Below are 27,051 nucleotides of genomic sequence, written 5' to 3' on the forward strand. Positions count from 1 at the left end.
AATGCTACCAAAACTGGAGATTATACACTTCACATTTAAAATTTTTATTATTATTATTTTGGTACCGGGGACTGAACCCAGGGTGCTTAACCACTGAGTCACAACCCCAATCCTTTTCTGTATTTTATTTAGAGACAGGGATTCACTGAATTGCTTACAGCCTCACTAAATTGTTGAGGCTGGCTTTGAACTCCTGATCCTCCTGCCTCAGCCTCCAGAGCCACTAGGATTACAGGTGTGCACTGCTGTGCCTGTCTCACATTTTAAAAAAAAAAATTTTTAGGTACTGATAGACCTTTATTTTATTCATTTATTTACGCGTGGTGCTGAGAATCGAACCCAGTGCCTCACACATGCTAGGCAAGCCCTCTACCACTGAGCCACAACCCCCAGTCCCAAGAGTACCTTTCTTTTTTTTCCTCCCCTCTGAGGGGCCAGGAATTCGAACCGGGGTCCTTGCACGTGCTAGGCGAGCACTCTCCAACACGAGCTATTTCTTCAGCTCTCACTTTTTTTTTTTTTTTTTTTTTGTGGTACTGGGAACCAAACTCAGGGCCTTGTGCTTACGAGGCAAGCACTCTACCAGCTGAGCTATCTCCCCAGTCCTCTCACATTTTTTAAAAACACAAATGTGCCTAAGATAATCTTAAGGAAACACATTTCTCACTAATATTACTGACATCCTATAATATCCTCTATTGTTACAACACCCTAGATAGTTATTTTTTAGCCTACTCTAAGTGGATATTACAGAGAATGTACAATACATTTTCTTTCTTCATAGATTATTTCTTCAGTATTGAAAATAATGCAGAATAACCTTGTTCCCAGATCCCCCAAATCACTGTGATTTTATTAAGACTAACAATTCAAACTGAATCCATAAAGTAGAATTCTGGATCAATAAAGAGATATTCCACTGAGGGGTACAACCTATAAAAAAACATTTTACCTTCATTATAGGGCACTGGATTGCCAATTTTCAACCCAACTGTTTCAGCTGATTTCAAAACTTCTAAGTCCATCAAAATAACTACTCTCCTACAAAGGCAAAATAGAAAAAAGTTAGAATAAATTCAGAAGCATTCCAAATGACAAACTATTTAAAAAGCTTATCCTCAATAATCATTTTGATAAAAACTATTTTCCCTTTGTCAACTGTTCTTCATGGCTGAATAACTTGAGAAATATATATCAATTCTTACATAAATATTTCCTTTAATTTTTCACTGCATCATTATCAAGGCTTTTAATGATTGCACTTCCCATCTAGTCCTTTAATTAACACCCTGCGTTCTTGCTACACACCAAATCTTCAAGGAGCCACTGACATGATAAGAATTTAGATTATTAAACACAAGAGTATGTGGCACCAAAAGATTATGTATTCTCAGAAACATACTTATCTAAATAATTACAAAACCAATTACGACAGCAGGTATTTTTAAAAATGTAATTATTACATATCTTTAAGAACTTACAGGTCTTTGACTCATCTTTAGCTCTGATTAAAATATTTCAATAACTTCTCCAAAACCTTAGACCCCAAAAAACCACTTTGATGAAGTAAGTAAATAAGTAACTAAAATTAAAAACTTTGACATGGTTTATAAGGCTTTATGTGGTCTGGCCTTTCTAACCTCTCTGGTTCAATTCACCACTCCTGAGTTCTCTGCCCTCTAACCCATCAGCTTTCTATTCCTGACATATGCCACAAGATCTACCTCTCTACATGCTACCCTCTGATTGTGGCTTTTTTACCCTTCATTCTGCTTCATCTAATATTTTTTTACCTCTCATCTCAAATATTATTACATTAAGAAATACTTTCCCAGTCTCCCATTTAAATCAGGTTTCCTTGTTCTACTTTTTGCTATAGTCATGATTTCTTTTCTTTCAGAACATTCTTAGTTTTAATTATATATTTATTAGTGATTATTTTATTATATATCTCTCCTGGACAGGATCTCACTAAGTTCCCCAGGCTGGTCTTAAACTTGAGATCCTCCTACATAGCTGGGATAACAGATATATACCACTGCACATGGCTAAGACTTATCTTTAGAAAACAGACACAAAAATATTTCTGAATAATATAATATCTTGATATTTACTTCAAAATTTTACATGAAAGAGGATGTGGAAAGGAGTAGATAAAGCAAAACTGAGTATCAGGCATAATTTGAAGTTGAAAAATGGGCTCTAATGGGAACTCACAATACCACTGTATGGTCTACTTTTTTTTTGGTACTGGGATTGAACTCAGAGCATGCTACCACTGAACTACATCCCAAGTCCTTTTTTCTTTTAGAAACAGGTTCTGGTTAAGTTGCTGAGGCTGGCCTTGACCTTGCAATCCTTCTGCCTCAATGTCCCGAGTCACTGGGATTACAAGTGTGCACCACCATGCCTGGCTCTACTGTTTTAGATGTTTAAAATTATTTAGAATATAAACAGATTGAGAGAGAGAGAGAGAGAGAGAGAGAGAGAGAGAGAGAGAGAGAGAGAGAGAGAGAGGAAGCTAAGAGGATTACTTTTTAAGGCAAAAATTTTTTTTAGGAATGAAAAAACAGTTCAAAATTATAACAATACGATTATATCAAAATATAATAAAAGCTTTTTTAAAAATTCAACAGTCATTGCTAACAAAACCCTGAGTAACAGAAGGACCTAAGAAATGCTATGGTTAAGTACTAAGCATTTCCAGCAAAACCAAGATACAAATAAAGTACCTACTATCACCATTACTGTCCAACTTTGATAGTTACTGTCCAAGTTTGATAGTGCTAGCTAATTCAGTAAGATTAAAAATAAACAAAATAAACGACATAAATATTAAAATAAAGAGATTGTTTATCAAGAAAATCCAAGAGACTTTAAATGGATATACACCATATTCTTAAATAAAAAGACCTCCTAACATCAAATATTATATAAATGTAACACAATCATTTGCATTCCAACACAATAGTTGCTTGTTTTTAACAGAACACTAAACTTCATAAGGAAGAATAAAGATAACTGCTATGAAAACTTTTTGGAGGAAAAAAAGGGAATATATTGTCAAAAGATACAATACAGATGATATTTTAGCTGAAACTCTACATCACATAACTACAAGGTTGGTTAGGATGTGTGGAAACTTCTACACCCATGCTGCTGGTAAGGAGGTAAATAAGTAAAGCTGCTTTGAAAGTAGTCCAGTAGTTTCTCAAAAAGTTAATCATAAGGGCTGGGGAGATAGCTCAGTTGGTAGGGTGCTTGCTTTGCAAGCACAAGGCCCTGGGTTCAGTCCCCAGCACCACCCCCCGCAAAAAAAAAAGTTAATCATAAAGTTAACAACTGATCCAGTTTTCATTCCTGGATACAGTATCTTTGGGTACTAGTTCCAGGATACCCCTTAATACAATCTGGTGAGGTCTCATCATCCCTATTGGTTCAGATGAGAAAACTAAGGCACTGAATTAAGTTTCTCACATAAAGTCATGCCTCTAGTAAGAGGCAGAGTCAGTATGTAAAATGCAGGTTTGTCTCTCTTTGAAATCGATGCTCTTAAATTTCTCATATTTCTGGAAGACTTTTTCCTCTTAAAAATAGAAATATTTAAAAACCAGGCACATGGCACACTTGGAATTCCAGCTAGTTGGCAGGCTGAGGCAGGAAGACTCTAAGTTCCAGGCCAGACTTGAAACTTAGTGAGACCCTCGGCAACTTATGGAGATTGTTTCAAAATACAAAATAATGAGGGGTAGGAATGTAGCTCAATAGTAGAATAACCCAAGGTTCAAAACCCATACTACCAAAAAAAAAGGAAGTGAAATAAAGCAGATCCCATGGGAGTGGAACTATATTCCTGACTGGAGAGAAGAGGCATTGAAGAGTTTCCCAGGAAGGACTGTACTCAATCCCAGCAAAGCTCTCCACCCTTTCCTATAACCATGCCCTAGAGGTCAGAAAGCGGGTTGGTAAGTGCAGTTTATGACACAAAGGTAGCCTGGAGTAGAAGATAACAGGACTCAAGCGACAAGGCTGGCAAGAAGATGTACCTAGCATAGGAGAGCAAATAGGAAGTCTGGACAGAACTGTCCACATGAAGTACAAAGGTAAAGGCACAGCAACACTGAAAGACAACAGTGCATAAAAATGAAAGGAACAAGGGAAGCAAAAAGACAAAGAACTCAGCCTGGAAGAAAGCAGAAGACAAGAAAGGAAACAGATACTTCCCAAAAGTGATTCACAAAATAAATATGACCATATTTAAAAAAATTAAAAAGTCAAAAAATAAGGTAAAACAAGAGATAGAACAGCAAAAGAATAGGGGCCTGGGGTTGTAGCTCAGTGGTAGAGTGCTTGCCTGGCACATATGAGGCACTGAGTTCAATTCTCAGCACCACATAAAAATAAATAAATAAAAAATAAAGGTATTGTGTCCATCTACAACTAAAAAAATATTAAAAAAATAAAAACCAAGGAATAAACAGAACAAAAGTAACATTATACATCTAATACTTAAAATATAAACATCAAATAAGAGAACAGAGAGTTAAAAAATATTATGTTGGGAAACACTGATGTAATCCAACACATATTTAGAAAAAGGACTGAAGCACACTAAAGATTTATATGGAGAATAAAGTTACCCAGGAACTCAATAAACTAAATAGAAAACAGCATAAAGGAATAACATACAGAAAAAACTTCAAAATGAAAGAACAGAATCTGCAGACTTTAAAAGAGCATACCATATGCCAGCAGAAGGTGGGAACTGATAAGTCACTGATATTTAAACATAGCCTGTAAGTCACTGAACATGAAGTATAAAGAAAGAATTCTTCACGAATATAGGCAAAAATCAAATCAGGCTGGTCTTGACTTCTATGGATCAATATGAAATGTAAGATAAAATTCTGAGGGTAAAACTACATTGGAACCCCAAACAGACACTCAACCAGGCAAACAGGCTGGTATCAGGGAACATGAGCATCTCAGGAAAAAGTTTCTGAATTAAATCAAATTAGTCAAGAGAATCAAACTTAAGGAGGTAAAAAGAAGGGTAGATAAAATATAAATGTCCTTATTTTTAACACAGATTTTAAAATTGCTTTAATTCTTTAAAATTGTTTACACTTTTTGTCTTGTTTAAATCTTTGTGAGGGGGGTACTGAGGATTGAACCCAGGAATGCTCTACCAATCAGCTACATCCCCAGCCCTTTTTATTTTGAGACAGGCTCTTGCTAAATTGCCAAGGCTGGCCTTGAACTTGAGATCCTCCTGCCTCAGCATCAGTATTCACTAATATTACAGGCATGCACCACTGAGCATGACTTCTTTTAATCTCCCCAGAAATTCAAGTAAGTTGCTTTCTTCTGGTAAAGAAAATTTATATGATTAAATCAGTTCCTTCAGTTGAAGTGATGTGTTGCATCACTTAAAATTTTTAAACCAAACAGTATGAAACTTTAAAATTTTTTGTTCAATTTCCTAATCACAATACAATCATCAAAATTGGGCAATTAATATTCATACTTCCATCTAATCCTCATAACCCACTCGACTTTAATTGTTTCAATGATGTCTTTTTATTTTGGGGTGGGGTGGGCAGTAATAGGGTATGCTACCACTGAGCATATAGGGTAGCATACCCACGTATGCTACCACTGAGCTACATCCCCAGCCTTTTCATTGAGACAGGTTTACCAAATGGGATCCTCCTGCCTCAGCCTCTCAAGCAGCTGGGATTACAGGTGAGCACCATCATGCCCAGTTCAATGATGCCCTTAATAGCAAATGCACGTAAGCATCACACCTCTTTAAACTCCTTCAATCTGCAAGTTTCTTAATTTTTATTTTACATTCAAGTTTGCAATTTTGAATATCAGAGACTGGTTATTTTTGTAAACATCCCTCAATTTACCTAAGGCTTCCTCATGATAAGATACAAATTATGTACCTTTAGCAAGAATATGATAGAAAAGATGCTGTGTTACTACTGTATTCTATTAAGTCACATGATGTTCATTTGTTCCATTACTGGCAATATTATCATTGACCATCAGAATATGTCAGGTTTCTTCCCCTTTAAAATTACCTTTTAGCTGAGTATAATGACATATCTACAGTCCTAGAAACAGGGGCCTGAGGCAGGAGACTCACAAGTTTGAGTTCAGCCTCAGCAACTTAGCAAGGTTCTAAGCAACTCAGTGAGAGTCTGTCTCAAAATAAAACATTTTTTAAAAAAGGGCTGGGGATGCAGCTTAGTAGTTGAGCACCTCTGGGTTCAATCTCCAGAACTCAAAACACAAAAACAAAAAAGAAACACCTCTTTTTGGTTTATAATTAGTAATTATGCTATTGGGAGGTACTTTAATCCTATAAATATCTTCTCATCAAATTTTCACCCGCTTGTTTCGGTATTTATTGTAGGATGAATAATGAATAAAACATACCTGCATCCTAATTCCTGGAACCTGTGAATGTTACCTTATATGGCAAAAGGGGACTTGGCAGGTTTGACTAATTTAAGGGCTAAAATGAGGAGATCATCATAGAAGGGCCAGAAATGCAATCACATGTATCCTCACAAAAGGGAAGTGGAGAAGAACTGACAGACCAAAGAGAAGGCAATATGACCAAAGTGGCATAGATTGGAATGATGCAGCCATAAATCAAGGAATGTCAACAGCCACAAGAAGCTGGAAGAGGAAGGACTGCATTCTCCCACACAGTTTCCAGATGGAGCACAGTCTGCTGACACTAGTGAAACAAATCTCAACTTCTTGCCTCCAGACAAAATAGTTGTTTTATTTTGTTATTTGGTAAGTTTCTACTGTTTTAAAGCACCAGATTTGTGGCAGCAGTCAATGGAAACTTATACAGCACTTATTAATGTTTCTTGCATGAGTTAGTCATTACCATGATGATAGCCAAATGGTAATTTTCTAATTATATAATTCCTTCCACATTTAAGATGGCATTCTATTATAAGAAAAATCTTCGTATTCCAACCATGTATATTCATTTATCCAGGATTTATGAATTCCTATTTCATGCAATAAGACTCAAATCTGTTACTATCCTGATATTTAAGTTGTCCTAATTTGGCAATTTTAAGGCCCTGATACCAGTTTCTCTTGTCCTCTGACATGACTTCCTCACTCTTCTAGAACAATAAGATATTCTAGGGTCATCTTAGAATTTTCAAGCCTGCCAATCACATAAAAGCAGAGCACATACAATTATGTATAGTACACAATTCCTGATAATGATAACTATATTACTAGTTTTTGTATTTACTATACTATACTTGTTAGAATGTACTCCTACTTAAGAAAATGGTTAAATCTAAAATGGTTTGCCATGTTATGCTAGTATACTTTTCATGTTTGTGCCTCTTGACTGCACCAGAAATCACATCAAATGACTACCTCTCCCATCTAGGTTTGTGTAATATGATGTTCACGCAATGACAAATCAAGTAACTATGCATTTATCAGAAGCATCACAGTCTTTTGACTTCTTTCTTATTCATGATGCTAGGGATTAAGTCCAGGCCCTCAGCATGCTAGACAAGCAATCTACCACTGACCTACATCCCCAGCCCTGAAGAATCACATTCTTTAAGTGAAATGATGACTAAAACTTTCAACTAGAATTCTACACTAGGTTAAATCAGCTTAACCAATAGTCAAAATACAGACATTTTTACATATAAGAGTTTTACCACTCACAAACTTTTCTAAGTTTCTAAAAGATGTGCTTTAGAAATTGAACCAAGCTGGACACAGTGGCACACATCTGTAATCCTAGTGACTAGGGAGGCAGAAGCAGGAAGATTGCAAGTTGGAGGTCAGCCTTGGCAACTTAGCAAGACCCTGTCTCAAAATAAAAACAAAAAAAGGTTGGGGATGTAGCTCAGTAACAGAACACCCCAAGGTTCAATCCTTAGCAGTTAAAACAAAACAAAAAACAAACAAAAAAGAAGAAATTGAAAAAGAGAAAAATTGAGCCAAGAAGGAAGGAGTGTAGTTAAAGAGGCAAAGGTGAGCTAACAAAGTATAGGCAATGCTCAAAAGGTGCTGACTATAGGAGAGAATAAAATAACTGGAGGAAATAAAATACAAAGTTGAACCTTAATTCAGAGTCTTAAGATCTTTTTTTTTTTTTTTAACCATGGTAAAAACACATAAAAATATGACATGCTTTAGAACATTTGTTCACTCAAACATAGTTTTTTTTTTTTTTTTAAATTTAAGAATTACCCAGGAAAGCAGAAAGAGAATATAAAGCTTACAAAGCAGCAGGGGAAAAAAGAGGAAACTTAATCAATCCTAGACTGGAAAAGAGAAAAAAAGCAAAAAAAAGTACAGAAACAAAATTAGAAAACAAGAATCAAAACCAATTAAATCTCAAGTTGAATTTTATACCTATATGCTATTTATAAAAGTTATCCAAAATTTACAACAGAAAGGCTAAAAGTTAAAAGAAAGATAAGCTGGGCATGGTAGCACAACCTGCAATCCCAGCAACTCAGTAGGTTGAGGCAGAAGCACAAGTTTCAAGACCAGTCTCAGCAAATTAGCAAGACCCTGCTTCAAAATAAAAAAAAAAAAAAAAAAGGAAAAGGCTAGGGATGTAGCTCAGAGATAAAGTATCCCTGAGTTCAATACCGTAAAAAAAAGAAAAAAAAAAAAAAAATTAGAAAATAAAAGATTGCAAAAAAAAGCGGACAGCATTATATAATTAAATATACCTTTTGCTGTAGTAAGTGACCTCTTCATTAAAATATACTAAAAACAAGGAAGAAATCAGAAAATAAGGTCTGGTGCAGTGGCACAAGCCTATAATTCCATCAACTCAGGAGGCTGAGGCAGGAGGATCACAAGTTTGAGACCAGCCTGGGCAACTCAGCAAGATCCTGTCTCAAAATCTAAACAAAATAAAGAGAGCTGGGGATGTAGGGGATGTAGCTCAGTGGTACAGCATCACTGGGTTCAAACCCCAGTACCAAAAAAAATAAAAAAGAAACTACAAAAAAGTGTAGTCATGCATTCTGCTTTCATCTGCTCTGAGATTTGCAATTTGTTTCCATATTTTTCTTCTCTTGATACCATGTTTTAGTCACCTAAGCTCAAACTCATTATTGCCTTTTTAAAATTCCTAATTGAATTTTGGCATCTAATAAAATTCTCTGTTCAAACTCCATTCTACAAGAAAATAAAACAGAAAACATAACACATACCTCCCATCTTTCAGAGTGTTAACAATAAATCGATTAATCTGGCAAATACAATTACTGGACAATCGTTCTTCCTCAACAAGAGGGTTCAACTGTGTTGCCAACATAAAAGCTGGAAAGCACAAAGATTAGTTTACTCTCTAAAACATTTCAGTCTTAAGAATCTGAAAGCTAATCACAAAGAAAAAGAATGACTTAAATATGGTCCTATTCAAGGACTAATCAGATTCTGCCTACTCAAAAACAGTATAATCAGTTGTGTGTTCAACATCTGCTGCTATTCTTAAATGTATATATTTCTTAAAGGACCAAAAATAATTTTTTTCATCCTTCAGGTTTCATGACAAAGACTAAAAAAAATCTTTTCTAGGTCTTTCACATTGTGACTACAGAGATAGCAAGTCCATATTCCATAAATTCTTTCCTGTCTTCCTTTTAAAACTTCCTACACAGAAATAAAATCCCCAAAAAGGCAAGTATAGGACAGCTAACCCATCACATTTACTAAATGTCAATATCATCCTTAGGGAAATTAATCAAAGAAAACATAGAGCACCAGTTAGTGAAAATTAATTAAGCCAACTGGCAGCTTTCCACTACATTCAGTCTATTGTTAGAATGCTCTCTACCAGCTGCAACTCAGAATAAAGTGCACAGTCCAGCAAATGCTGACTTCAGGAAGGTCCTAAAATATTGCAATCTAAGTATTAGTTGTACTTTTATTATTTAAATACAAATTCTCAGATTTATATATCATACTCACATGATAGAGTGTTCAATCCATCACTCATAAGCAGTCGATAACGGGGTGGACTATTCCCTGTTGTAATGGGACGGATGTTCTAGGATAGAAAACTTGATTCATTAGCCAGATTTTCTGCCCAATCCCCAGGGATAAGTAAAAACTAAGTGGTAGGAGAGTGGGTTTGCCATTAGTTCAAGATAAAATGAAGGGCTGGGATTGTAGTTCAGTGGTAGAGTGTTTGTCTAGCATGTGTGAGGCACTGGGCTCAATCCTCAGCACTACATAGAAATAAATAAATAAAATAAAGATCAATATCTCCACCTCCAGCTAAAAATATTTTTCAAAAAATAAAATGAATTGCTAACCCATTCTCTTGCCACTTAAACCCAAACAAAAGAACAATTGGATTAGATGATTTTCCCACCAACCAGTCTCCTCTTACATCATTGAACACAATACAGATCAGAATAAAATAAACCTTCAATACCTCTGTGTTCTTGTCCCTAACTAAAAATCTGGCTGACAATCATACCCAAAATAATAATTTAAAAACAAGGTACCTAGTATAAACAAGATAATACATAGGAAACATACTAAAAAAAATAAAAATAAATCCTTGAACTGCAGAGGCTTACAATTGGGATGAAGATGGAAGTAGAAGGACATAAGCAACAGGTGCACATAACAATATGGGGCAGAGCTGATACATTTACATAAACTTGAAGTTCATTTTAGGTACCTTTCTGCAGGTTATATGTAAGGCAGATCTGAACAAGATAAACCTAAAAGCGAGGCGGCAAGTAGAGACTGTAATGATGCATTATAGTCATCTGCCAACCATGGAAAAGAACACAGACGCAAAGCATTAAATCTGAAACACTCCCCCCTCCATCCCCCCGCAAAAGTTTAACTTTAGCTCACGTATTTAAAAAAAAAAAGGTCTGGTTCCTTTCCCAGGTATGATGTGGACTGGCCTACTTTTTTTGCAATGTTGGAGAGAATTTCTTAAAGTGGATGAATCTGTATGTCCTTCGTCAAACATATTTTATGTGAGTCTAAAAAATGTTCAACATCCTGAATTGGGAGAAAATTGCTCCAAAGACCTTACTGGAACAAATGGCAAAACTTCAATAAAGAAGATGTAATAGCTAAAGTATACAGGTACTTACAATGACCTGGAGAATGGGTTTTATGGATGTATCTCCCTGTTGCATTATGGCCTGAAAAGAGTAAAAACAGACTGTGAGAAATGCATTCAAATCTCAATTAAAAACCAACATTTTTTTATAGTTTGGTATTTGGAATAAACTACACATAATATTTTGCAAGAGCCTATTCAGTGGGGCATGGTGGTGCACGCCTGGAATCCCAGGAAGGCTGAGGCAGGATTCCAAGTTCAAGGCCAGTCTCAGCAACTTGAAAGACCTAGTCTCAAAATAAAAAATAAAAAGGGTTGGGGATGTGACTCTGGTAAAGTACCTCTGGGTTCAATCACCAGTACCAACAGACAAAATAAAAAAGAGCCAATTCGGAGTCAGTCATTTTCAAAGTCTAATTTATCATCCTGGACAATTCATAGAGATGCCTGTTTTGAAGGAAAACAACAAATAGTATCTGTTGCCACAAGTAAAAGTGTTTCCTTGTAAAAATCAGAACTTTTGAACATTGATATTTACTACCATCAACTTTAAAGTTTCCTAATACTTATAAACTTATCTCATGAAATCACTGGTAATATTAATGAATTTGAGTTTTTGATATTATGAAATACATCTGCATAATGCAATAAGCTAATACTTTCCAAATGACTAGTACATATTAAAATAGCACACAGGGAGCTCAGTGTGGTAGTACATGCCCGTAATGCCAGTTAGTCCAGAGGTTGTGGGGGATTCAAAATTTGAGGCCAGCCTGGACAACTTCGGGAGACCCTGTATGAAAATTAAATTTATAAAGTTCTGGGAATGTAGCTCAGTAGTAGAGCACCTACCTAGCCTGCATGAGGCCCTGGGTTCAATCCCCACCATCATCACAAAAAAAAAAAAAAAAAAGAAAGAAAGGGCCAGGAAAGGCTTTGAAAACACTCCTCCCTTTTTCAATTACATTATTTTGTGTGAGGCCAGATTTCCTTCATATAGTTCAAACCGAAGAAGACTGACTGAAAACCTAAGTATCATGTTTCCTAACAAGCACCAGATTAATGAAACATAGAAAAATGTAAAAATACCACTTTTTGTTTTGAAATGTTTTCATTAAATATTATTTGTTAATGGATGAGTGTACTATTTTAAATGAGTAAATATTTTTAAACATCTTAGTTATAATTTCAAATTATAATATTATAGATATAACCCATAAAAACACAAGCTCCCAGGTGGGCCTCAAGTGATTTTTAAGAGTATAAAGACAATTCTAACAAAATTATGGACTGAATGTTTGTGTCTCCCCAAATTCGTATGTTGCAACCCTATTCTCCAATATGATTATATTAGGTAAAGCCACTGGAAAGTAACTAGTTTTAGGTGAGGTCATAAACATGGAACAACCCCTCCCCCAATGGGATAAGAGATCAGTGCTCTCTTCCCTGCAAAAGCACAGACATCATGTGAATGTACAGCAAGATGAAAACAGTCTAAGAGCCAAGAAGAGGGCTCTCACCAAGAATCAAACCTACTGGCACCTTGATCTTGGACTCCCAGCCTCCAGAAATGAAAAAAATAAGTGTCAGTTTAAGCCACCCAGGCTGATATTTTTTTATAGCAGTCAAAGTTGACTAAGAAGATACACGGTCTGAGAGCAATCATTTTAAAGGAAAGAATACAGCTAATAATCAATAGTGACAAATATGAATCATGAAACAAAAAACGCAAATAATCCAAAAGAAGTCAGGAAACCTAAAACACACACACACAAATAGAAAACAAATAGCCACATGAAAAACTTAAAACTTAAATATATACTTATACTAGGTGTAAGTGGGTTTGAGCGCTCCAATTAAAAGCCAGAAATTGTCAGAATGAACTATCTGCTGTCGACAAGAAAGGCAATTAAAACATAAAAAGACAAATTAAAAGTCAAACATTGGGCCAGGCACAGCAGTGCAAGCCTCTAATCATAGTAACTTGGGAAGCTGAGGCAGAAGGATGGCAAGTTTAAGACCAGCCTCAGTAATTTAGCAAGACCCTCAATCACTTAGTGAAACCCTGTCTCAAAATAAAAAATAAAAAGGGCTGGGAGAGCAACCCCTGGGTTCAATCCCCAGTAAACCACATCCCCCCCAAAAAAATCCATAAAAGTGAAGTACCCTTCCCAATTTGTCTTAAAGTTGCAAGGCAACAGCTATAAAGTAAATGAGGACCACAATTTGTGATCACTTCCTAGGCTTCAGCATTTATAAATTCCTAATTTATTCAAATAATCACTCTGACAACTGTTCTTCCCCTTCCTGTTTTCTCCCAAGCTGCCTTTCTTCCCCATCCATCTCTGTACCTTTCTTTCCACTGCCTCATTCATTCATGCAACTAGCAAACATTTATTGGGCACCTAAAACCCGTAGCAGTTCTCCAGGAATCCAGCAAAAAAATGCAAGACATAATTACCAGTCTCATGGAATTTACAATCTGAGGGGAAGGCACAGAAAATAATATAAACGAAAAAAACAAAAAACAAAAAACAAACAAAAAAAACACAGAAAAATATAAACATACATCTGTGATTATTTTTCAAATATATTTTTTAGTTATTGATGGGCCTTTATTTATATATATATATATATATATATATATATATGGTGCTGAGTATCAAAACCAGCACCTCACACATACTAGGCAAATGCACCACAGTGAGACACAACAGCAGCCCCTACATCTGTGATTATTAATAACAGGAAATATACACTAAACATTTACTATGTATCAGGCACCACCTGTAATCCCAGCAACTACAGAGGCTGAGGAAGGAGGATGGCAAGTTTGAGACCAGTCTCAGCAGTTTACCATGTATCAGGCAGTGGGCTAAGCACTTTAAAATGTAATAACACACTTAATCCTCCCACTAACCTTATCAATAAGTAACAGGTATAATTACCCTCATTTTACAGGAAAGGAAAAGAGGTTATATTGAGCCCAAAGTCGCACATCTAAGAAGTGAATAAAGAGGAATTAAGGTCTCAAAGTAAAGAGATTTAAGCCAGCCAAAGCAGTGCATGCCTGTAATCCCAGTGACAGAGGAAGCTGAGACAGCAGGATCCCAAGTTCAAAGCCAGCCTCAGCAATTTAACAAGGTCCTTAGCAAATCAATGAGACCCTGTTTTAAAATGAAAAATAAAAATGGCTGGGGATGTAGCTCAGTGGTTAAGTCCCTGGGTTCAATCCCTGATACCAAAGGAAAAAAAAAAAAAAAAAGATTTAGTTCAGTAATAAAAGTCTAAGTCAAATCAAGACTTCCCTGAAGCAATAATTGATCTAATTTGAACATTATGTTAGATAGTGAGGAAGGAGTGAAGAACAACTTAGGAAATAGGCAGAAGAAAAAGAATGATAAGGGGCTGGGGTTGTGGCTCAGTTGCAGAGCCTTTGCCTGGCATGTGTGAGGACATGGGTTCCATCCTCAGTACCACATATAAATAAATAAAATAAAGGTCCACTGACAACTAAGAAAAATTAAAAGAAAAAAAGAAAAAGAATGACCAGGGCACCAAGAGAAGACAAGAGTATACAATACACATACTAAATGGGAATGGTGGGAGGAAGGTATGACAAGTGAGAGGAGCCCCAGCAAGAGATGATGATTCTAGTGTGGGTGAAGAAAAGTAAAGGGTTTAAAAGATCTATATAGAGATAAATCATACTTCACTTAGTAATGGACTGGGCATCCAGAGTAATGGAGAATGTAGGAAGAATGTCTCCTCCATTTCTTGCTAGCATAAACTTTTGGATAAAGGTGTCATCCACTAAGATAAGTACATCAAGAGGTCCCGAATTAAGGACCCGTTATCTAACGGATTTGCTGAATTTAAGAGGCCTTTGAGAATCAGGTAGGCAGATTACAGAAGCTTGACTTTAGAGTAAAGGTAACTGACACGAAGAAATCAGTGCAACTGACAAAGTAGTAAGCAAGTGACATCTAGATGGCAATGAAATTGCCTTAGGAGAAGAGGGCCTAGAGGGAATCTGGAATGAACAGATATAAAGAGGCCTACAAATACGATGGGAGAGACCAGCTGAGTCACAGAACCTAAAAGAACACTGTTAGCAAAAGGAAGCACTTATCAACAGGCCCAAAGAATTCTGAGAATTCACGTAAGTTGAAATTTGAAAAGTGGATTTGGCGACTTGAACTGGTAACTTAAGCCAGTTTTGTACAGTGATCAGGGGAATGTCTGATTGGAGAGTGCTAAAGAGCTAACGGAGGGTACGGAAATGAAACGGGGAAGGAGACAACGCCAGGAAAGTTTGGGGACGGATGGGGGAAGGGGAGGAAACAGTGGTTGCAGAAGGAGGGCGACTGGGGGAAGCGTTTGTTTTGTTTCTTAATTAGAAGAAATGTGAGCCTGTTTAAAGACCACGGAAAAAATCTTTTCAGGAAAGACTGATAGGAGAGAGACTCTTAGGCGGTCTCCCCTCGGTCCTCCGCTTCTCCCCTCCAGCATTCCTTCCCACCGCCCGCGGCTCCCTCTCGCTCCGCCCCCCACAACTACGGGCCTACAGCCTCCCGAGGACACCGGCTCGATTCCCAGACATCTCCTCACCGCAATGGCCCCCTCGCTCAAGTGGCCAACCATGGTTCCACTGTACTAACTCCCGCGCTCGCGCTCCTCGGCTCCGCAGCTTCACTACCGGGGTCCCGCGGGCTGTGCAGCGATTGGACCGAGGAGCTGTGCGCGCCACTCACGCCCCCGACGTGCGCGCGGCGCTGGGGCGGGCCTAGGCGCGGAACAGCCATCGCATTGGCCGAGGCGCGGCGGGAGGCCCACGTGACTCTCCCAAGGCAGGGTTCGAGGCCTAGTGGCGGGATGGCGGGGCCTGGGGGCGGGGCGTCGGGGGCCTGGGGGTGGGGCACTGAGCCAAGCAGTGCGCCAAGTGATTGGCGGGAGCCTCTGGAGGCGCCGGCGCCCTGTTCCCAGGTCATCGCGGGTTTTTGGAAGCGGATCCGCCGAGGCCTTTGGCAGATGGGCAGCCTGGTAGCCCAGAGGGTAGAGCTGTTTTCTGATAACTGTTTCTAAATATAGTCAAAGCAGTGGACCCGGTGCCTTCGGCAACCCACTGCAGGCCTCCCCGCCCGTGCCAGGCCCAGAGCTTGGCACTGTGGGATCCCTTGAAGGTAAATAGGATCGGGTCCGAGCCCTCAGATGTGAGCAGTCTGGGGAATTTCTGCCCACAGGATCCCACACTCAAGGTAGACGAGGTATGGGTCCCTAGTGTAGTCAAGACTGCTGGAAAATCAAGGGAGGCTACCCAAAGGAGGTGCCATTTGAACTGAGTCCAGTTAGGTGTGGGAATTTGCCAGGTGGACTCCAAGTGACCGTCGATTCTGGAAGAACAAATGCCCTATGCAAAAACACTGGAGACATGAAATCACCTGGCAAGCTGGGGATAGCAATGAGTAGTTCATTACGGTAGGAAACAGAGGTAGAGGAGAATTAGAAAGTAAGCCAAGGGGCGCTGGGGATATAGGTCTGTTGGTAGAGTGCTTGCCTCGCATGCACAAGGCCCTGGGTTCAATCCCCAGCCCATGGAGGGGGGCGGGGGGAAGAGAAGTAAGCCAAGGGCCAAATAATGACGAATTTGTACTAGGTTTCTCTGTGTGCTAGGAGGAACGTTATTGACGGCAGAGGACTGAGGTCTCTGCCAATGTTCAGAATAGATTTGAAAGGGAAGGAAGAATGAGATTGAGGGGATGGAGACTATTACAACACTCTGGAAATAATCCTCCAAGGAGCCGTGAGGGGCACAGGCCTATAATCGCAGTTACTTGGGTGGCTGAGGCAGAAGGATTGCAGGTTCAAGGCTAGACCCAGACACACATAAAATGTTGAGGGCTTTAACGGAGAGAATGACCTGGAGATTGAAGCAGAAAACTGATCTTTGGAGAGAAATATTTAACTTAATAGTTGCTGGAGTGAGTGAAAAATAAAAATCTGGATTGACTTGGGCAACTGTGGTAGATGGAAATAAAGGACCAAGATGGTAGCTATCTACTGTAGTGTGATTATCTTTGTATAACCACTCTCTAGCATAATTCCTGGAACAAAGTAGGCTTTTGATCAATGTTTCTGAATGAAAGGACATTGAATGGGTTGGTGTGACAAAATATCAATCCTTCTTCAGCATATGAACAACTATAGGAGACCATAAGAATGACTGTGTTGCTTTACATTTGCTTGAATGAAATCTTGATTTTGTAGAATTGTGCATTTGTAGAAATCTGAGTTCTTAATTTCTTATTCACTTTTTAGACCTGAAGTAACATGGATCTGCCCGTGGATGAATGGAAATCATACCTATTTCAGAAGTGGTTTTTACTCCCGAAGTCTGTTCAGGTCACAATTTCTACAGCAAAGACTTTGAGTGATATATTTCTTCACTCCTCTTCGCTCCTTCAGTAAGTGAATGGAAGCTTTAACCGGGGAAGTTTTGATCTGAGAAATGTTCTCTTTTGTCATTTGCTGTGAAGTAATATCTCTTTGATGGAAAGGTTAACTTCATATTTATATATTTTGAGGAATTTAGCAGTTCTTGCTGTTTTCAGGGTTTTTTTCTAACATATTGATTGTAGAACAGGTACGGATGACTGTTTTGCTTTTTCACTGTCTGTGTTTCAATAATTCAGTGCCTTGCTGTGTCACTAGGTTGTGAGCCTTACTATCTACCAAAGAATATAGTGCAGATTTTCTAACTGCCCCTAGAAATTTATAAGTGCTCAAATTTGGGAAAGAACCTGACCACCTAACCCCAGTAATTTTCAAACTCCCATGACTACATTCCTCAGTAAGAAATATACTTTAGATCACTACCTAGTAGACACACACACACACACACACACACACACACATGTAGAAAACTAAAAGTGAGTTTCAAGCTTTGTTTTGAGACAGGGTCTCACAAAGTTGCCGAGGCTGGCCCCTTCAACTTGTGCTCCTCCTGCCTCAGCCCCCTAAACAACTTGGAATTACAGGTGTGCACCACCAAACCCAGATGATCACCTATTTTGTACCAACCACTGTGCTAGATGCTTAAAATACATCTGTGAACCAAAAGATAGATAACTAGACAGGGATCTTAATGTGGAAGGGTGTCTGACAGGTTTAAGCAACAGGTTTAAAAAGACTAGCATGGATGGACAGAAAAAGCCAGAGGGATGATAGTAGAAAATAACTTCAGAGAGGTAGTAGGGCATGCGTAGGAGTTGGAGAAGAACAGGTGGCTACAAGGAATTGGGGACCTTAGACCTACAATCACAGGGAACTATCTTCTGCCAACAACCTGAATGAACTCCATATAAGGTCTCCACTTTGACCTTGTGAGATCTTAAACAAAGAATAAAACCAAGCCTGCCTGGATTTCTGACCTTATAGAACTGTGAGGATAATGAAAAACAGATATTCCTTTTTTTTTTTTTGGTACCAAGGAGTGAACCAGGGTGCTTAACCACTGAACCACATCACCAGCCCATTTTATTTTTTATTTTGAGACAGGGTCTCCCTAAGTTGCTGAGGCTGGCTTTGAACTTGTGATCTTTCTTCTGAGCTATTGGGATCACAGATGTGTGCCACCTCACCCACCCAGCATAAATGGGTATTCTTTTTTTTTTTTAGATGTTGATAGACCTTTATTTTATTCATTTATTTATATGTGGTGCTGAGAATCAAACCCAGTGCCTCACTCATGCTAGGCAAATGCTCTACCACTGAGCTACAGTCCCAGCCCCTTAATGGGTATTCTTTTAAGCTGCTAAATTGTGGTAATTTGTTGAACAGTAGAAAACTGATGTGAGTTTTGAGAGAAGAGTAATACGATCTGATTATATTTTAAAACAGAGATTAGCAAACTACAGCCCCAAAGGTAAATCCATCCCACTGCCTGTTATTGTATAGCCCACAGCTAATAATGGTTTTTACAGATAAACAGTTGCAATTGATTTGACGATAAGGTTAAGCAAAATGGTGTCCATTTTTTAAAAAAGAATTCCATTTTTTATAATAATAGACCTGAATTACAAAAAAATTGTTATATATTATTATTACATTTTGAATTTTGTCAATAAAAAGGTTTTAGAAATTTGTTTTTGTTATGTGATTACATATGTAAGCACCTTGGGTTTGTCTCTTGGCTCACAAAGCCTAAATATTTACTCTCTGGCCTATACAGAGAAAGTTTGCTGACCCTTGTTTTAAAGGAATACTCTGACTGCCGTGTTGAGGATAGACAGGAGAAGTAGCAAGGGTGGAAGCAACTCTCTAAAGGTAGAAGAATGAGATTGTCATCACTGGAGAAGTCTACAGATGTAGCTGTTTCCATAAGGGCTTCATACTGGAGTTTTAGATGTCTAGTAGACTCCCTCAGCTAAGAATTTTTTTGTTTTGTTTTGCTTTTTTTTGTTGTTTTTTTTACAGATTAGTGAATTGCAGTTGGTGATATCTAAATGAGTCTGGAGTTTAGGAGAGAGGCCTGGAGTAGAGATACAAATATAGAAGTTGAGCCGAGCGCAATGGTGTAAGTCTATAATCCCAGCAACTTGGGAGGCTGAGGCAGGATTGCAAGTTCAAAGCCAGCATCAGCAACTTAGTGAGACCTTGTCTCTAAAAATAAAATGTATATTAAAAAGGGGGGTGCTGGAGATGTGACTCAGTGAACGCCCCTGGGTTCAGTCCCCTGTACCCCCCTCAAAAAAAAATGGATGTTGAACATGACCTTAAGAGCCATGAAACTGGATGAGTTTACCAAGCAAGAGAGTATAAATACTTACTGCATATAATGCACTTCGATATTTTCCCTTCTACTTAGCTCATTTTAAAAATGCTAATTAGGACCCTCTAAATTAATTTCATGACACATTGAGTCATGACCTATAGTTTGGAAAATAATGTCTGAAACTCTACAGGGTCTGTGAATTTCCTTTGCAGAATTTCCAAAAATGATAAAGAACTACTGGTGAAACTTTGGAAAACAGGCAGTTGTTCCAATACAGTTTATTCACAGAAAAATGTAATAATGAGAATCATCTGATATTTTGGTGCACTGACCAAAATATAAATTAAAGAAGAGATTTCCTGATTGTTTAATATCGAGTTCCTTAAGACTCCAGCCTAGGTTTTCTTTCCTGTTCACTGTATCTCAACTGAAATAGTCACATTCACACCTATGACTTCAGTTACCTTCTATATGCTGATTACTCTTAAAATTGTATCTCTACCCCTGACCTGTTCTATGACTCAGGTGTCTGAATCCAACTGACTACTTGAAAGTGTCAAAGATACTTAAAATCCAGCATAACCAAAACCAAACTCAGGTTCAGACCCTCAAATTTATATTCCCTTTCAGTAATTCCTATCTTAGTGAATTGCACTAGCTTATATTCATTTCCTGAACAAGAAACCTAAGAACCATTCCATATTAAACACTGAACTCATCATCTTCCCCCAGGCTGTGTCATATCATCTTCTGTAATCCCTTAATGAATTGCATTACATCTGTTCATTTACTACCCAGAAACCTAGGAGAAAGGCCTAATTTTTTCCTTTCCCCTCACATCCCAAGTTACTCTCAAATCTTGTCTAGTGTAGTACTGTGAATGCTATATTCCTTCAGCAAATGGACTTTTGCTTCTGGATAGGATATGATAGATCACAGCAGGCAACACTCCGGATGCAACTAAAAATCACTTATTTAATAATAAACATTTTTAAAGACATGAGATAACGACAAGAACTAGGTAGACTAAAATTGCAGAGGGACAACTGCTTCCTAGGTGATCACTAGCTTTTTCTTTCCTAGGGATAATTTCAGTTCAAGGGCCAAATGCAGTAGAGCACCCTGTAATCTCAGGAGGCTGAGGAAAAAGGATCACAGTTCAGCAACAACAGTGAGGCACTAAGCAACTCAGTGAGACTCTGTCTTTAAATAAAATACAAAATAAGGCTGGAGATGTGACTCAGTGGTTGAGTGCCCCTGAGTTCAATCCCTGGTACCCCCACTCCCCTGCCCCGCTCCAAATTTCAGGCCAAGGATTAGGCTGGACCCTACCAGAGGAACTGTCCTGGAGGAAATAGAAGTCAACAGAGATACCCTCATCTTTTTTTTTTTTTTTTTTTGGTGGTGCTGGGGATCAAACCCAGAGTCACACATGCTGGGCAAGCACTCCACCACGGAGCTATACTCAGCCCACTAGCAGACCTCTTGCAGATATCTGGGACTGGAAACTAGAAGAAGCCCACACTCAAGCTCCAAATGCAAAGTCAGTCTTCCTTAATTCTCAGGAAGTATAGGAGGCCAACAAAAAAAGCAAAATGAAATTTGTTGTCCTGCAATGCTAAGGAGCAAAATCCTAATAGTAGGGACCCACAAAAAACACTGATGATCTCTCTGTTAAGACATCTGCCAGATTTTGAATGCTGTGGTCCAGTAAATTAAAAATCTAAGATCAAAACCTCCTGAGACCAAAACTTTTTTTGTTCTTTTTAGTTATATATGATAGTAGAATGTATTTTGAGATATCATACATACATGGAGTATAAATTCCCATTTTTGTGGTTGTACATGATACGGAGTTACACTGGTTGTGTATTCATATATGAACATAGGAAAGTTATGTCCAGTTCATTCTACTGTTTTTCCCATTCCCATCCCCCTTCGCTTCCCCCAGCACTCCCCCTATCCAGTCTGGTGGAACATGCTCCCTCCACCCCCACCACCTGTTATGAATCAGCATCCAAATATCAGCCTTTGGTTTTTGGAGATTGACTTATTTCACTTAGCATGATAGTCTCCAGTTCCATCCATTTACAGGCAAATGCCATAATTTCATTCTTCTTTATGGCTGAGTAATATTTCATTGTGTATATGTATCACATTTTCTTTATACGTTCATCTGTTGAAGGGCACCTAGGTTGGTTCCCTAGCTTAGCTATTGTGAATTAAGCTGCTATAAACATTGATGTGGCTGCGTCACTATAGCGTGCTGATTTTAAGTCCTTTGGGTATATTACCAAGGAGTGGGATAACTGGGTCAAATGGTGGTTCCATTCCAAGTTTTCTGAGGAAACTCTATACTGCTTTCCACAGTCATTGCACCAATTTGCAGTTCCACCAGCAATGTGTACCTTTTCCCCCACATCTTCACCATTTATTGTTACTTGTATTTTTGATAATTGCCATTCTGACTTGAGTGAGATGAAATCTCAATGTAGTTTTAATTTGCATTTCTGTAATTGTTATGATGTTGAACATTTTTTCATATATTTCTCCTGTGAAGTGCCTGTTCAGTTCCTTTGCTCATTTATTGATTGGGTTATTTGGGTTTTTTTGGTGTTAAGTTTTTTGAGTTCTTTATGCATCCTGGATATTCATACTCTATGTGAGGTACAGATAGTAAAGATTTTCTCCCATTCTGTAGGCTGTCTCTTCACGTTCTTGATTGTTTCCTTTGCTGTGAAGAAGCTTTTTAGTTTCATGCCATCCAATTTATTGGTTCTTGATTTTTCTTCTTGCACTTTAGGAGTGTTGTTGAGGAATTCAGTTCCTAAGCTGACATGATAGAAATTTGGGCCTACTTTTTTTTTCCTAGTATGTGCAGGGTCTGAAACCAAAACTTCAAGGCCTGAGAAAATCCAAGGCCTTACACTATCAACCAGAAACTCAAGAGGCTCACATACAAGGAACAGTGAGAACCAGAGTTGTACTGAATATTAATAAAATCATAGCCCAAGGACTGGGTTTGTAACTTAATAGTAATGTGGGAAGCCCTGGGTTTGATCCCCAGCACCACACATACATGTATACACGCACAACCTGTAGCCCAACCCTGATCAAACACAATTCTTGATTGGATGGACATAGGCCAGTCCCTTATCCTGTGTGTCTAATATAGCAAAGGAGCAATAGCATATAAAAGCAATAGCAGAGCCTATAGAGTGGGAGAAAATCTTTGCCAATCATACTTCAGATAGAGCACTAGTCTCCAGAATCTATAAAGAAATCAAAAAACTCTACACCAAGAATGCAAATAATCCAATTGACAAATGGGCTAAGGAAATGAATAGACACTTCACAGAAGAAGATCTACAAGCAATTAACAAACATATGGAAAAATGTTCAACATCTCTAGTAATAAGAGAAATGCAAATCAAAACCACCCTAAGATTCCATCTCACCCCAATTAGAATGGCGATTATCAAGAATACAAGCAACAACAGGTGTTGGCGAGGATGTGGGGAGAAAGGTACACTCTTACATTGCTGGTGGGACTGCAAATTAGTGCAGCCACTCTGGAAAGCAGTGTGGAGACTCCTTAGAAAACTTGGAATGGAACCACCATTTGACCCAGCTATCCCACTCCTTGGCCTATACCCAAAGGACTTAAAATCAGCATATTACAGAGATACATACACATCAATGTTCATAGCTGCTCAGTTCACAATAACCAGATTGTGGAACCAACCTAGATGTCCTTCAATTGATGAATGGATAAAGAAAATGTGGTATATATATATATATACAATGGAATATTACTCAGCCATAAAGAATGATAAAATTATGGCATTTGCAGGCAAATGGATGAAACTGGAGAATATCATGCTAAGTGAGATAAGCCAATCTCAAAAAACCAAAGGACGAATGATATCGCTAATAAGTGGATGATGACACATAATGGAGGGTGGGAGGGGTTAGTGTTAGGGTTAGAGTTAGGGTTAGGGAGGGGGGCAAGAATGGAGGAAGGAAGGACTGTATAGAGGGAAAAGAGGGGTGGGAGGGGTGGGGGGGAAGGGGAAAAAATGGCAGAATGAATCAAACAACATTACCCTATGTAAATTTATGATTACACAAATGGTATGCCTTTATGCCATGTACAAACAGAGAAACAACATGCATCCCATTTGTTTACAATAAAAAAAAAGACAAAAAAAAAAAAAGCAATAGCATATATAGCATAGTAAAAGATGTTGTCTAGCTTCATTGTATATAAAGAATATAGTAAAAAATTACCAGAAACATGAGTTCAGTGGTAGAGCACTTGCCTAGCATGTGTGAGACACTGGGTTCGATCCTCAACACCACATAAAAATAAATAAATAAAATAAAGGTATTATGTCCATCTACAATTTTTTAAATACGTTTTAAAAAAAGGATTACCAGAAACCAGGCCCAGTGGTGTATGCTTATGGTCCCAGCTCCTCAGGAGGCTAAGGCACGATGATCTCAATCTTGAGTCCAGCGTCAGCAATTTAACAAAACTCTATCTGAAAAAATAAAAAGGACTGGGGGTGTAACTCAGTGGTAGAGCACCTCTGGGTTCAATCTCCAGTACCACCAAAAAACCAACCAACAAACAAAAAACCCCTAGAGGTGTAAATGCACATAAAAGCATCCATTTTAACGAGAAGAAAAAGAAATATTAGAAACATATGAATTGATGTCCACATATAGGAGTTTGTAAGCAATGACTTTAAAATAACTACAATTAATGTATTTAAGAAAAATGAAGAAAAAGATGGACAGAGTAGACAAAAAGATGGAATTCAATGAAGTTTTGGGATCCATAAAAAGAATGAAGAACCAGGCATGATGGCTTACACCTCCAGTCCCAACTACTCAAGAGGCCTGGGCAACATAGTAAGACCCTCATCTCAAAACAAGAACAACAAAAAAGATTCAGATGTACTTTCGAGAACTGAAAAATACTCATTTTAATTTGAAGACTTCTGATTTTTAGTGAAACAATGCTCTTTTTCTGACATTACAGTCCATTTGTATTTCTTCTGTAAATTGGTTGTGTTCTTTGCCCATTTTTCTAATAGATCATCTTTCTCTTATAAGTTTATAAATCTTCATAAGTCTCCCTGTATAATTCTTTGCTATATTTGTTGTCAATTTTTGTCCTACTCTGTTTTATCTTTTAACCTTGTTTATGGTATCTTACTGTACAGTCAGCCCTCCTTATCCATGGGTCCCGTATCCATGGATTCACCCAACTATGGATGGAGAACACTGCGGGGGGATCCCCAGAAAGTCCCCAAAAAACAAAAGTTGAATTGTGCCAAGAACTATACTTAATCCACACAAATGACATGATGTGTAGGCAAACCCTGCTGTAACCTGCCATTTCACAAATCCTCAGCCTCTCTCCAGCACTCAGCGTTTGAGCATTGTTTGTGCGTGTCTAGGTATCTTGCTCATGTAGTATGTAGTTAAGCCTGTGATATTGTTTCAGTCCTAAGATGCACAGACTTTTGTTTCCCTGTCATTGTTCCCTAAAGCATACAGTGTAACAACTGTTTACATAGCTTTTATGCTGTATTAGATATCATAAATAATCTAGAGAAGATTTAAACTATGAGGAAGGATGTGTATAGTTCTATGCAAATACTGCACCATTTTATATAAGGGAGTTAGCATCTGCAGGTTTGATTGTCTGCAGGCGGCCTGGAACCAATGCCCCTCTGGAAGCAAGGGATGACAGTATATAAATTGTATGTATTTGTTTTAGCTTTTATACAGCCATAACTGTCATTTTCTTTTATAACTTTTTGATTATATGTCTTACTTAGTTAGAAAAGTCTTCTCTACCCAAAAATTATAAAACTACTGAATTTTCTCCTAACTTTTTTGGTAGTTTTATGCTTTTTTTTTTTTCCCCATACTTGAGATGAACCCAGGGATGCTCCACCACTGAGCTATACCCTCATCCCCCTTTTTTCAGAGAGAGGGGCTTGCCAAGTTGCCCAGACTGGCCTCAAACTTGTGATCCTCCTCCTCAGCCTCCTGAGTCACTGGGATTAGGGGTGTGCATCACTGCAAGCAGTTTATGCTTTACTTTTAACTGTAATCCATCTGCAATTTTTTCCAGGTATAATTGAAAAATAAAAGTTATTATATATTTAAGTATACAGTGTGAAGTTATGATTCATGTTCATATCTGTATGATAAGAGTATTCTAACTTTTTTTCCCAGATAAACAGTTTTCCCACAGCATTTATTGAGTGGTCCATCCTTTCCCCAGTACTTCAAAATGCTACACTTACTGAATTATTATTAAATTTCTACTTACCATAACCAAAGGGTTTTAATTACCATGACTTTACAGTATCATTTCAGGACTCTGTTCAGTTTCAAGTAACTGAAACTCAGCTCAAATTATGAAACTGATAGTTATGAAACTAGGGTATGCAAAAGCAGATCTATTTTCAGACTGGGTTGTTATCCAGAGGCTCAGAGGATGTCATCAGACTCCATATTTCTTCATCTCAAACTCTGCATCTGGTGGATGCTGTAACTATTTGCAGCCCTGGACACACCTTGATTGCTAAATAGCTCCAGGGAAAGAGGCCATCTTTCTGGCAAATTTCAGCAAAAAGTTCTGAGTTGGGCTCAGATTAACCCAACTGATCACATGCAATCATAGTCACAACCTTTCAAACACAGATATACGACCCTCTTCATTTGCCAGACCCTGTTGTGATGTAGAGGTCAACTCTACTTTAATCCAAGGAATAATTTGTCCACTGGGATTTGCCAGAGGTAGGAGGAAGAGGCACTCAAAAGCAGGGAACTCTGTAGCATAAATGTGACTTAGCTATATGTTAAACCAAGTTTCCTCACATACATATATAATCATTGTGCTTTTCTAAGAATATCTTGGCTATGTTATGTGCATTTCCGCCATGTGAACTTTAGAATTAGCTTGTCAAGTTCTATAAAAAATGTTGTTGGGTTTTTGATTGGGATTGTATTGGATTTATAGATTCATTTAGGAAGACCTGACATGTTTACAATATTAAATTTCTTCATCCAAGTAAAGAGTTGTCTTGCCATTTATTTAGGTTTTCTTTTATGTCCTTAAGTAAAGTTTTATAGT

At 38.0% G+C, this 27,051-nt stretch overlaps 2 protein-coding genes across 4 annotated transcripts in view; one reads left to right on the forward strand and one right to left on the reverse strand.

Annotated features, from left to right (window-relative positions):
* Window positions 1-15,868, reverse strand: part of Rpa1 (replication protein A1) — a 47,650-nt gene extending 31,782 nt beyond the window's left edge. The window contains exons 1-5 of the mRNA XM_047546993.1: window positions 15,731-15,868; window positions 11,151-11,201; window positions 10,000-10,078; window positions 9,240-9,348; window positions 953-1,041 (exon numbers count right to left, since the gene is read on the reverse strand). Coding sequence (XP_047402949.1) covers window positions 953-1,041; window positions 9,240-9,348; window positions 10,000-10,078; window positions 11,151-11,201; window positions 15,731-15,763 — 361 coding nt within the window. The 5' untranslated portion in view covers window positions 15,764-15,868. The remainder of the gene's footprint in view (window positions 1-952; window positions 1,042-9,239; window positions 9,349-9,999; window positions 10,079-11,150; window positions 11,202-15,730) is intronic.
* A 214-nt stretch (window positions 15,869-16,082) lies between these two features.
* Smyd4 (SET and MYND domain containing 4) overlaps window positions 16,083-27,051 on the forward strand; it is a 43,238-nt gene continuing 32,269 nt past the window's right edge. Inside the window, exons 1-2 of one of the 3 annotated variants that reach the window (XM_047547789.1) lie at window positions 16,083-16,386; window positions 17,438-17,583. In XM_047547789.1, the coding sequence (XP_047403745.1) occupies window positions 17,450-17,583 (134 nt within the window). In that variant the 5' untranslated portion in view covers window positions 16,083-16,386; window positions 17,438-17,449. Of the gene's footprint in view, window positions 16,387-17,437; window positions 17,584-19,594; window positions 19,695-27,051 lie in introns of those variants that run through there. The other 2 variants (XM_047547788.1, XM_047547790.1) reach the window with 2 other exon arrangements.

The sequence above is a fragment of the Sciurus carolinensis genome, chromosome 3 (assembly GCF_902686445.1).
Source record: "Sciurus carolinensis chromosome 3, mSciCar1.2, whole genome shotgun sequence".
NCBI classification, from domain to species: Eukaryota; Metazoa; Chordata; class Mammalia; order Rodentia; family Sciuridae; genus Sciurus; species Sciurus carolinensis.